The 12,078-nt window shown below is 47.7% G+C and overlaps 1 protein-coding gene across 2 annotated transcripts in view; it reads left to right on the forward strand.

The window, feature by feature from the left end:
• THRA (thyroid hormone receptor alpha) overlaps positions 1-12,078 on the forward strand; it is a 112,108-nt gene that overhangs the window by 69,490 nt on the left and 30,540 nt on the right. For both annotated transcript variants that reach the window (XM_083708844.1, XM_083708845.1), the window contains exon 2: positions 4,262-4,525. In XM_083708844.1, the coding sequence (XP_083564970.1) occupies positions 4,473-4,525 (53 nt within the window). In that variant the 5' untranslated portion in view covers positions 4,262-4,472. The remainder of the gene's footprint in view (positions 1-4,261; positions 4,526-12,078) is intronic.

Raw genomic sequence — 12,078 nt, forward strand, 5'->3', positions numbered from 1 at the left:
TACCTTTTTGTTGATAAAGGCCAACAGCAACGCACACTTTCTGGCTCTGCGAATGAGTGAAAACAGTCCCGAGGGCCATTACATAACAGTTCTGCTTCTTGCACCCCAGGATTCTGCCGTGCTGGGGGTGGGGTAGGGGTTCAAAGTACCATTCCCCCTGCAGGCTCCCTGCTCACCCAGCAGATTCGCTGCCTTCAGGGGTTTAAGGCCAGCAGGTAGTTTCTCTCTCCTGGAACTTGGCTGCTTCCCACCCCCTGGTGCTTCCCCATCTATGAGCATCCTGCCCCATGTCCTCGGGTAACCCTGGGTCCCAGCCTTGCTCTTAGCAGCCCATTGCAGGAGGGTCTAATCCCCCAATGGGGGGAGGTCACTTGAGGACACAGCCGGGCCTCCCTGCCTTTCCTTTCTCCTTTCTTCTTCCCCATTCTTTCCCCCTTCTGGGGAGGCCGGCAGGGACCTCTCGGCCGCTGTTGTTTCCATGCCGCCTTTGATGTTACAGCGCTGGCAACTTGCCAGAGAGAAGCTGCAGGTTTCCTTACAAGAGTGCTGTGCATGCAGACTGGCGGGGGTTTGCGGGGGGTGTGTGTGGCCTGGTTAGAGGCTGCGGTGGCAGCAGCAGCGGCGGCCAGAGAGAAGGGGAAAAGAAATATGTGTGAGGAAGAAGTGAGCCATATGCAGGGAATAGGAGGGGCATCACCGCTTCTTAACCTCTTTTTAACCTCTGCGTGGAGTAAAGGAGGCAAGATTCCAGGCAGTGGAAGATAACACATGTGTGGCTTGGGAAAACCGAGGCAGCATTTCTGCCCCCCCCACCCCCCGTTTATGTTTTCGCTACTTCCTCGCTTCGATCACCTCTCTGTCCATCTCCCCTTTTGTGACACAGTTTCTGCCATCCCTCCAGTGTCCACCCTTACCTCCTCTTATCACGTTTCTGTCCCTCTCGAGGAAGGAAGTCAGCGTGATACAGTGGAACCTCGCTTGCCGAACGTAAACTGTTTTGGAAGACCGTTCGATGTCCGAAAACGTTAAGACAACCAAGGCGCAATTGCCAGTCGGCAAAATCCGTTGAAAAAAGTGGAGAAATGCGCCTTGGAGCTTCCAAAAACCATTCGAAAATGGTTCGGTGTTCGGGTTACAAATTGTTCAGCTTTTGAAGCGTTCAACAACCGAGGTTCCACTGTAATCGCTATATTGAGGCGTTTGAGAGCCAAACATTGGAGCCGCCGGGTCTTGAGCCGAGAAGATTAGCTCCGAGAAGGGTGAGGTTGTTCTGCTTGGAGCACCAGACACCCCCCCCCATCCGCTCCCCACCGCTGCTCCCTTGAACCGAGGTACCTTCCCAGAGTGGGTGGGGAAGGCAGAGAAAATATCCATGTTTGCCTGACTTTTGTTTAAATATATACCGAGTGGTGGTGTTCGTCACCCTGTGCTTTTTTGAAAAGGGGAGAAAAGAAAAGGAGAAAATGTCTGGAGATGCAAACCGGTTGGGGCCACTTGAAACCAGTTTGGCAGCTCTCCTTCCCACCCCCCACCCCAGTCCTCCCAGCCCAGTTCCCTCTAGCCTTAGAGGGTGTGTGTGTGTGTGTGTGTGTGTGTGTGTGTGTTTTTTCAAACTGCCAGTCTATAAATGCAGAACAGGAGCTGCAGCACAGCCTGGTGTTGGAGGTTCTGCCACTGTTGGTAGACGTAGGCCTAAATATTTTCCTCCCCTGTGGCATGCAAGTAGATGAACTACTTCTGGAATTGGTTGCTAGATGAGGCAGTGACTCTTACTGTAGGCTTTCCCCCCTCTTCTCTCCCACCTTCCTTCAATGTCTCATACACTGTTCTTCTGTTTTATCTTCACAACAATCCTGTGAGGTAGAGTATGCTGAGAAACCGTGGCTGGCCCAACAACGTCACTCAGAAAGCTTCACGGCCATGTGGAGATCTGAACCTGGATCTCCCCAGGCCAACCCCACACTGTCTAGCCCAGGGACAGGGAACTCATGGCTCTCCAGATGTTCCTGGACTACAGCTCCCATCTTTCCTCACCCATTGACCATGCTGGCTGGCCCTGGTGGGAGTTGGAGTCCGCCAGCATATTGAAGGCTGCAGGTTGGTTCTCCATCCTTGCCGTCATCGCTACATCGCACTGGTGGTTGTTCATTTGACCCTCTGTGCTTCAAGGCAGGTTACCTCTGAATACCAGACGCTGAGGACAGAAAACAAGGGACATCTGCTATGTCCATCATGAGCTTCGCAAGAGCTGTGTGGGCGCAGTCCCAGATTGACGTTCCAATCAGTTCACATGGCCGAGCTGGAAGGCCTGTATTCAGATTCCGGCTCGGTCTGAGAGTCCTTGCCATGGCAGCCTTGAGCAGATCTTTGCTTCTCAGCATCAGAGAAGAATAAGCTGGTGTGATTTCTTCCTCCACCAATAATAACGTTACAAGAATTAGAGAAATATTCCTGTTAAGCCACCAGCCTCCATGGTAAAAGGCTGCCCTGGTTTGCCATGTACAACTCCCTCTGGGTTTACGGTATATGTCACAAATGGAGAGCAGGTATACTTAGAAAGTTAGTCAATGGGGAAGCAGCTCTGGGCTCAAGCAAGTGAGCCAAGCTGCATGCTAGGGCTAAGGAAGCAACTCACCGTTTCAGCTTGGTGAATCTTTGCAGAGCAACATACGAAAAATTCCCCGCTTTCTCCCACTGTTTCCTTCTCTAACTTCGTCTAATAATAATAATAATAATCCATAGCATTTATATTGTGCTTTAGGGCATCTGTGTACGTTATCTCAGTAACACTTACAGCAACACTTTAAGGTGGGTTGCTGCTGCTGTTGTGGTTGTGGTTGCTCCTAAACTGCAGAACATTGTCTGATGGTGAGAAATAGTGGCTTGCTTTGTGACAACATCTGAGTTCATAGCAGAGGCAAAATTTGAATCGGAGACTTCCTGGTTCACAGCTTGCACTCTTTATCAGCCACAAGGGATGTAAGAAGGCAGCAATTGGTAACAACCAGCGCTGTTTTCCATTCTGCTGCACTTCAGTTTCTGCCAAGAGCTATGTTATTTGTCTCGCTGTCTGCTATTTAACGTAACTTATATAACCGACACAACTATTTACATAACTTCTACAACTTATATTTATTTCAGTGTAAAGGACACATCAAAACAATGTATAAAAAAGTGCCATTGATTATGTATCATTTGCAGACTTAAAAACAAACAACAATGTGAACAAATTGTGATAGCGCTCGCTTGACTGATTTCCATTCCTGACCACAGGCAAACACACAAAAGTTCCGCTTTCTTTTCCATTTTTGTTGCAATTTTCTGACACCCCCAGCAGCTACTCTGCAATTAACTCTAAAGAGTAGCATACAAGAAATGTGATGCACAGACTCAAGTACCACATCCAGCAATTCTCTGTCTTCAGTCTTCAAAAAGGATTGTATTTCTAGCCCTCATGGAAAACTTGTGGGGCAGCACCCAGCTCCGGTTCCAATGATGCAGAGGTGACATGGAGGACAGCTGATCTCTATTATTACTTTTTATTGGGGTGGGGTGGGGGAATCCATTAGTGGTCAAACGTTAATGAGGAAAAAGGCACTCTGCATATGCTCAAAGGTAGTGTCTGAAAAGCTTTGGTGCCTCTTTCTTCCCCATGGCTGCTACTTCAAGCGGTATAATGTAGCAGTGCTCAAACCTTTTCCTTCTTCCATTTGTCCTTCCCAGTACAGTGGTACCTCGGGTTTAGAACTTAATTTGTTCCGGAGGTCCGTTCTTAACCTGAAACTGTTCTTAACCTGAAGCACCACTTTAGCTAATGGGGCCTCCTGCTGCCGCCGCGCCGCCGGAGCACGATTTCTGTTCTCATCCTGAGGTAAAGTTCTTAACCTGAACCACTATTTCTGGGTTAGTGGAGTGTGTAACCTGAAGCGCATGTAACCTGAAGTGTATGTAACCCGAGGTACCACTGTACTTGAGTCTTTACCAGATTATTCTGCAGTGGAGGTGCAGAAAAAACAACAACCCCCAATTAATCCTGCATGGCTTGGAGCGAAATAATCAGGAACTTTGGGTGGGTGGTGGGTTAGAATTTGCACAACCCATACACTAAAGTAGGATCGTGGTCGGGATCTTTTTATTATTGTTATTACTGCATTGTGTTCCGAAGTCGAAAGAGATAGGAAGAGCCTGCACATTTAAAAAAGTGAATTTTTTAAAAAAGCAAACAGTTTCTCCCATGTGTTGTTGTTTTTTGTCTTCTCAGCCTTTCACCGCCACGTTTCGCCCCAGAATGCTTGCTGCTCACCGACACTGAAGGAGGCGCACATGGGGCCTGCCTCCTAACTCCGGTTCACGGCCCCCTCCCAAATCCCAAATCCCAAACCCGCATCTGTCGTGGCGACCGCGGAGCGTCGTCTCTGGGGGCGGAGCCCACCTTGGTCTCTCCTTATTGGTTCTGGATGGAATTGCGGTGAATGGAACAGAAGCCCAGCACGGTGGAGTGCCTGTCGGAGCCAGAGGACACCCGGTAAGGGCACACCCACCCAGTAGGGATCCTAGCGCACCACGCACTGCAGATTTTGGTTAGTTCTGCTTGCGTATACCCCAACTGCAGCTGCTTGTTTCAGAGGACGCCATTTAAAAAACCCTTCATTCTCTCCCTTTCCATCAACACAGTAACAGCGAGTTCGCAATAAATAATAATAATAATTATTATTATTATTATTATTATTATTATTATTATTATTATTATTTATACCCCACCCTCCCCAGCCAAGGCCAGGCTCAGGGCGGCTAACAAGCAATAATAAAAACAAATTGAATGAATACAACTTAAAAACAAGATTAAAATGCAACATTAAAATACTGAAACATAAAATATTAAAATGCAGCCTCATCACAGGAGGAGAAAGGAAAAAGAAAAAAGAAAGAGGGGGAGGGAATCAAATTGGCTGCAAGCCAAAGGCCAGGCGGAACAACTCTGTATTACAGGCCCCGTGGAAAGAAATCAGATCCTGCAGGGCCCTGGTCTCATGAGGCAGAGCGTTCCACCAGGCCAGAGCCAGTGTTGAAAAGGCCCTGGCTCTGGTTGAAGCTAATCTAACTTCCTTAGGGCCTGGAACCACTAGGGTGTTGCTATTTATGGACCTTGAGGCTCTCCATGGGGCATACCGGGAGAGGTCCCGTAGATATGAGGGTCCTAGGCCTTGAAGAAGCAATAGAGAGTGTGCAGCTCAAAGTGATTTTTGGTGGTGTCCAGTATCTGAATCTTTCATTTCTGAATCCATACCATGCAAGCGGCAAATGTGGAACTGAGTGTCTGAATGTTGAATTCAGGATCATGTGTTTCCTGTTAGCCTTCCCTTTTAAAAAAAGAAAAGAAAAAGCTTGAATTGGAGGAACAACTTTCCCCCACCCTGTCCGCCATTTTTCATCTCTTATTCTGGGTTGTAACCAATGATAGTCAGAGTAGACCCATTGAAATTAGTGGACAATGACCGACTTGGGTCGCTTGTTTTATTTACGGCATTTATTTATTTATTTGGTTGATTTGTATGCCACCTTTTCCTACAAGCTGCCCAAGGTGGCATACATGATTCTCTCACTCCTCTTTTAAACCCTGCAACAACCCTGTGAGGTTGGTTAGGTTGAGAGGCGGTGACTGGCCCAAGTCAGCTTCATGGCTGAGTGGGGATTTGAATCCTTGTTTTTCTGGTCCTAGAGCGACACTCTAGCCACCATGTCACACTGGCTCTTTAGTTACCGTACTTTTCCGTCTATAAGACGCCGCCGTTTATAAAACTACCCCTATTTTTGGGGACTCAGTTTTAAGAAAATGGGGGGAGATGGCTCAGAGTTGAGCTTTTTTTGCAGAGCATTGTGCAGAGTTGTGCCAATATTCGATCACCTGCACTCATCACAAAATCCGCCTCCTTTCTGTCCCATCGCCGGAAGAAGCTGCAAATCACACGCCCAACTGCCAGAGCGTCAGCCAATCAACACGCACAATAGCCGCTGACAGACACAGCAGCAACTAATCAAACGTCCATCCTATGCAGTACCCATGTATAAGACAACACCCACTTTTTAGCATGATTTTTAAAGAAAAAAACATAGTCTTATACACGGAAAAGTACGGTAGATTCATCTCAGTGGGTCTGCTCAGAGCATGAGTAGCATTAGACTATGTCTTGGTCCTCCATCTTGGTGGACTAAATGCATTCTCATATTTTTAAGGAGTGGCAGCCTGATACACTGGATCAAGCAGGGCAGATTTGACCATAAATCTCAGGCTTGCCTATTGTTTGCATCTTTGGGTGGCATGCCTCATTCCATGTTAATTTCCAAGCACTGCAGGGCACACTGATCAGGTAGCTTCTAGCACATCACTAGGAAGCCATAAATTAAAGGCTGCTGAACCAAAAACCGCTACCTGCCAAGGAGTCTGCTTCCTGTCTCCTCTGGGCATTTTGCTCCTCTGTTCTTGCCTCCTTTCAATCAGCCTCCATTAGGGGTGAGTAATTCTGCCCTATAGCTCTATGGTGTATGGTTGGATCATTCAACTTCTTCGACTGTGGAAACGCAGAAGAATTATATTGCTTACCAGGAAGCTACCCATTGCATCTCTGCGTGAGTCAGTGTTAGAAACTCAGATATATAAGCTAATTGCCAATGGCAATTAAACCTAGGTTATAGTTGCCACAGCGAAATGTCTAGGCTCCTTCTCCCCCCCCCCCCCGCAAAGGAATTTATTGCTGCTGCTGTTGTATTTGTTATTATTTTCATTTCTATGTCACTTTATATTTTAAAGAAAAAGTCTCAAAGTGGTTTACAACTTGTTTAAAACAGTAAATAAAACAATCCAGAATAAAACAAATTCAAGCTTCAAGGGCAATACAGTATTTCAGATCCTCCTCTAAGTGACATTTTGCTTTCCCCATATTAATCTAACTACCATATTTATTTGAATGCAATGTGCACCTTTTTTGGCCAAATTACGTTGCATTAGATTTGATGCCGCATTTACACTCGCCACCAAATACTTTTTCGGTTTCGAGGTTTTGAAAATTGAGGTGGTACGCATTAGATTCAATGGCGCATTAGATTTGCATAAATACGGTACATAATTTATAGAGCTGCCCCATAGCAGAAGTACTCTAGGAAGCCAGTGCAGTGTAGTGGTTAGAGCATCGATAGGCAAAGTAAGGCCTGGGGGTCAGATCTGGCCGCATGTTTTTACACGAGTAGAATGTGTCCTTTTATTTCAAATGCATCTCTGGGTTATTTGTGGGGCCTGCCTGGTCTTTTTACATGAGTAGAATGTGTGGTTTTATTTAAAATGCATCTCTGGGTTAAGCCCCCTCCGCCCGCCCGCCCCAATATAGTCTGCCCCCCCCACAAGGTCTGAGGGACAGTGGACGGGCCCCCAGTTGAAAAAGTTTGCTGACCCCTGGGTTAGTGTGTTGGACTCAGACCTGGGAGATCAGGGTTCAAATCCCCACTCAGTCATGAAGCTCACTGGATGACCTTGGGCCAGTCACTGCCTCTTAGCTTCTTAACCTACCTCACAGGGTCGTTGTAGGGATTAACTGAGGCGGGGAATGAACCATGTACTCCTTGGAGAAAAAGGTGGGATATAAATGCACTGAATAAGCTCTTCTGCTTACTTGCTTAAGAGAACTGGAAGGCTCAGCCAGATGGAAATTTCACTTGCCAACCTGGCATCCAGAAATCTCCACATGGTCGCAATTGGACCTGCGCCAGGCACAAATCGCGCCTGGCTAATTTCTATCTCTGGTCTGTGTACTGGGCTTGCCTCCTTCCAGTCAAGAAGCACCCTTCAAAAGAGTGACCCGCACAGAAATGGGGCGAGTGGAGAATTCGTAACTCTTACATGGTCCTAAAGTGAAGTTCATTTTTTAAAAAATGTAAAGGTGATCCCAGACTGTCACTCTCCTTGGGTGGGATTCTGCCACATCCCAGCAAACATTGTTTGTGCAGTTAAATCTGATTGGGGCGGTCTTTCAGGAAACCTGTTCCTTCAAAAGACCGGACGTTTGGGGATAAGGAAAAAGAGGGGAAATTGCGCTGGAAAGTGTAGGGCAACAAATCAGAAGCAACCTAAGTGAAAGGCATCTTCTTTCCTGAATTTCAAGTATGGTTGAGGTATCAGAAGTTTATCGCTGCAGTTGCATGTTCTTTCAAGTCCTTTTTTTTTTTTACTGTTAATATAAATCTGCTTTTCTGAGAAGTAGTTTGGTGTTTTGCATTTAATCTGGTAAGTAAATCAGGAGAAGCATTTCCACGAAGGCTGATTAGGGTCGAGGCGGAGCGGCTTTTGAACCTGCCTTCTCCTTTGATGCATGAGCCAAATAACCTATATGTCGAATCCCAGGACTCCATAGCTATGGGGCTAGGGGTGTGCTATGCTCTGGGTGGGGCTGTCTGAGATCCCAGCCACAGGTGTGAATGAGGGTGCAAAAATGTGGAGCGGGCTCCAGAATAATATTTGCATTGTGCATTTATGGTGTTGGCAAGGGGAGTCGGTTTTCATAGAATCGTAGAAGGGGTCACGAGGGTCATCTAGTCCAACCCCCTGCAATGCAGGAATCTCTCTGCCCAACATAGGGTTCAAAACCACAAGTAATACGTATGTGTGAAATGGATCTGTCCCACTAAATAAAAGATAAGAAGGAAATGAAGATCCAAAAGCCCGAGTGAATAAAAAACAGATAATGATGGCCCCAGGAGTGCCATCAGATAGAGCACTCTGTAAACGGGGAGTCACCACTGAGAAGGCCCATTCTCAGGTTGCTGCCCTCCGCGCCTCCCTTGAGGAGGGCATGCAGAGAAGTGCCTCAGATGCTGAATGGAGGGTCAAGGTGGTTTCACGTGGGGAGAGGCAGTCCTTGAGGTCTTGGCATCCTGAGCCACATAAGACTTTATAAGCCCAAACCTGCACTTTGAACTGGGCCCAGAAACTAATTAGTAGCCACCGCCATCAGGCCAGGATTGGTATTAATGGGTGCAGACTGCCTTGCCCCAGTGAGCATCCTGGTTGCTGAATTCTGCATAAGCTCCTGTTTCTAAACCGTTTTCAAAGGCATCTCCATGCATAAAGCATTGCAGCAATCTATCCTAGAAGCTACCAGTCAGGTGCCTTTGGGTGCTTGCAAGCAGGGCACAGCGGGGCGGGGCCTACTGCTGTGGTTTCTCCCCATCTTCTTGCACTCAGAGGTGTATTACCGCTGTATGCACAGGTTCCATTTGGCTACTGTGGCTAATAGCCCATGAAACTCACGGTGTTGTTGCCTCAGTCAGCTCACTCTCCCCGTTAAGGCTACTGTGCAGGGTTATTGCTTCAAGCTTTTGTGTGATGAAAAGTGTCGCAATTTGGAGAGGTGCTAGGTGCCTTCAGACCCCCGTAACTTCTCTCAGGATGCAGTAAATCAGAGGGTTGCATTTGGACTCGGGAGACCCAAGTTCAGCCACCGTGAAGCTCCTTGCGTATCTTTCAGCCCGTCTCTGCCTAATCTACCTTGCAGGGTTGTTGTGGTGACAATGGAAGGGTATAAATGAGATGATGTAACAAGAGTACATATTCACCCTGTAGTACTTTTAACAAAAACAAAACAAACAAGCATCCACAGTGGGGTACAGAACCCAGGTGTCCTAGATCTCATCTTCCCTTCCTCTCTGCACTCAATAGCTCAGTTGGTAGAGCATGAGACTCTTAATCTCAGGGTTGTGGGTTCGAGTCCCACGTTGGGCAAAAGATCCCTGCATTGCAAGGGGGTTGGGCTAGATGACCCTCGTGATCCCTTACAACTCTACGAGTCTGTGATCTACAAAATGAAGTAGTGCAGCTCTGTGTTTATTGTGGACTTTGCTGATGATTATCTTGCAAGTGGGTAGACCGATTTTAATCCTTAGCATTTGCATTTTGCACTTCGTAGGGTTTCAAAGAATTGTTTCCTTTTCTTGGTAATCCTTGCAAAGACCCTGCAAGGTAGGCCAGTATTACTTATCTCTGTTTTAATACATATTAGGGGAGAGGGCTGAAGAAGAGAGAATGGCTTTTCCTAAGGCCACCTGGTGATTTCAGAGCAGAGGCGAAGCTCGAATCAGACAGTTCCTGGGGAGAAGGCGGACGTGCTTTGCCTGCAGACAACCCCAGGTTCCATCTCTCGCAGACTCCAGTAAAGAGTTTCAAGTAGCAGGTAGATGAGGAAGGGGCTGTACATGAAACACTGATGGCCCACTGCCTGCCAGAGTAGACACTACTGGGCTGGATAGATAAGCACACTTGCCTGGTATAAGGCATCTTCTTCCTATGTTCAGCTCAGTCTGTGAGCCACTGTGCTAGAGTAGCTCTCATAGATGCAAATATAATTAAGCTGCATAATTTAAGATGCAGAGGCATTCCTTGATATAGAACAGAGAGAGAGAATACGCTTGGGAGCTTGATGTCCTACTCAGTCTCCTGCCAGAACAGCTGTGATTTTTATCTCTTTCCACAGTGCTGCTGCTGCTAGTGTTGCTGCGAGAGTCGCAGTCCTAGGAAGGGCTCGTCTCTATGTGTGCCAGGCCGCAAGCCCATCCTGTTTACCCCTTCCATCTGTGGCATACGGAAGGGCCAAGGAGAGAGGGTTGGGGTCAGGATAATGGGCCCATTCTCCAACACTGGCACCGGCTGGGCCCTAATGGGCCCCACAACTCAGCAGGTGCCTTTTTTTGCCAGCGAGACTGTCTGCCCGCCCGTCAGCCAGCTGTGCTGCTGCCTCTGTTTGCCCAGACTTTCCTGGCATGTAGCGCTGGCAGCCAGAACAGCCGTGCAGGGTGGGGGTGGGAAACCAAATTACGTAGGAAACAATCTCTCCTCCACCACCACCTTCCACCTGCCCCCAAGCATTGCGAAGCGGCTGCCTTTTTGTCCATGCAGCTGCAATATCCTTTTGCATGAGTGCAAAGTGTTTTTATTGCCTTTGCCCCTCCCCACAAGGTTTCCACCATTCCCTGTTGTACAAATGGGCAGGGGAAATGATGGCTGTGCCACAGGCCAAATAGAGAGTCAGTGGCAGAGTGGAGTCTGTCCTTAATACCGGCATTCTCCCCAGCACCTTTTACAGTGAGTCTGGAGAAAAACAAGTGATGTTGAGGTGGGTGTGGGTGGGAGGAGCAAGCGGGGGGGGGGGGGTCCTGCACCCCAAATCAGCCTCCCATCTGGACTCTTGATGCCCTCCAAACATCACCCTCTAGTAGACTAGCTAGGCAGTTCCCATCTCCTTCGTCCCTCTTTTTGATGGGAACGCAGCCTGCTAGCCGCTTGCTACCAATCCCAGACTTCAAATATTTGCTGCTTGCCCTGCTGGAGGCTGACACTAGGCCTGCCAGAACTGCAAGGGGAGAAGGGTATATCCAACACACTGCAGTGGCTCAGTGGGTAAACTAAGCCAAGGCAGGAAAATAGGAGGCTGAAAAGGACTTCATTGAAACCATTATTATTATTATTATTATTATTAATGTTTTTTTCAGATTTCTTACCCTGCCCTTCACCATGCGCTCCCAGGGTGAGATGTAATCATTTAAAAAACACAACATTAAAATAAATTACAGCCAAGAGAATAGGGCGGGCACTAAAATATATTGGGTGTTGAAAGCTAGGGTAATTTGAGATGCTTTCAGTATGTGTCGAAACCTACGTAATGAAGGCACCCGGTGAACATCTTTGAGCAAAACAAATGGCCCACGTCTGCCCTCCCCACCACTGCAAATAAAGGGTGGAGAAGAAGCGAATCTGGGCCTGTTTTGGAAAAACTCAAAAGTCACACCACACAGGGGCGCTTCCTTGCAGATGTTGAGTTTTCCAGTTGTAGCATTTACATAGGTATGGGATTAGGGGCTAGCAAGGAATGTGCAGGATCCTTGTGGCAAGGAGACCACATCAATGCAGTTCAAGCCCTGGTGCTGGGAAGACATGCTGGTGAGGGCAAACTCCCACCTCCCACCCCAAGCATATGTACACACACACGCGCGCGCGCGCACACACACACACACAGTTCCCCTGAAAGCCACAGTGAG

Source organism: Podarcis gaigeae (assembly GCF_964106915.1).
Source record: "Podarcis gaigeae genome assembly, chromosome: 13".
Taxonomy (NCBI): Eukaryota; Metazoa; Chordata; class Lepidosauria; order Squamata; family Lacertidae; genus Podarcis; species Podarcis gaigeae.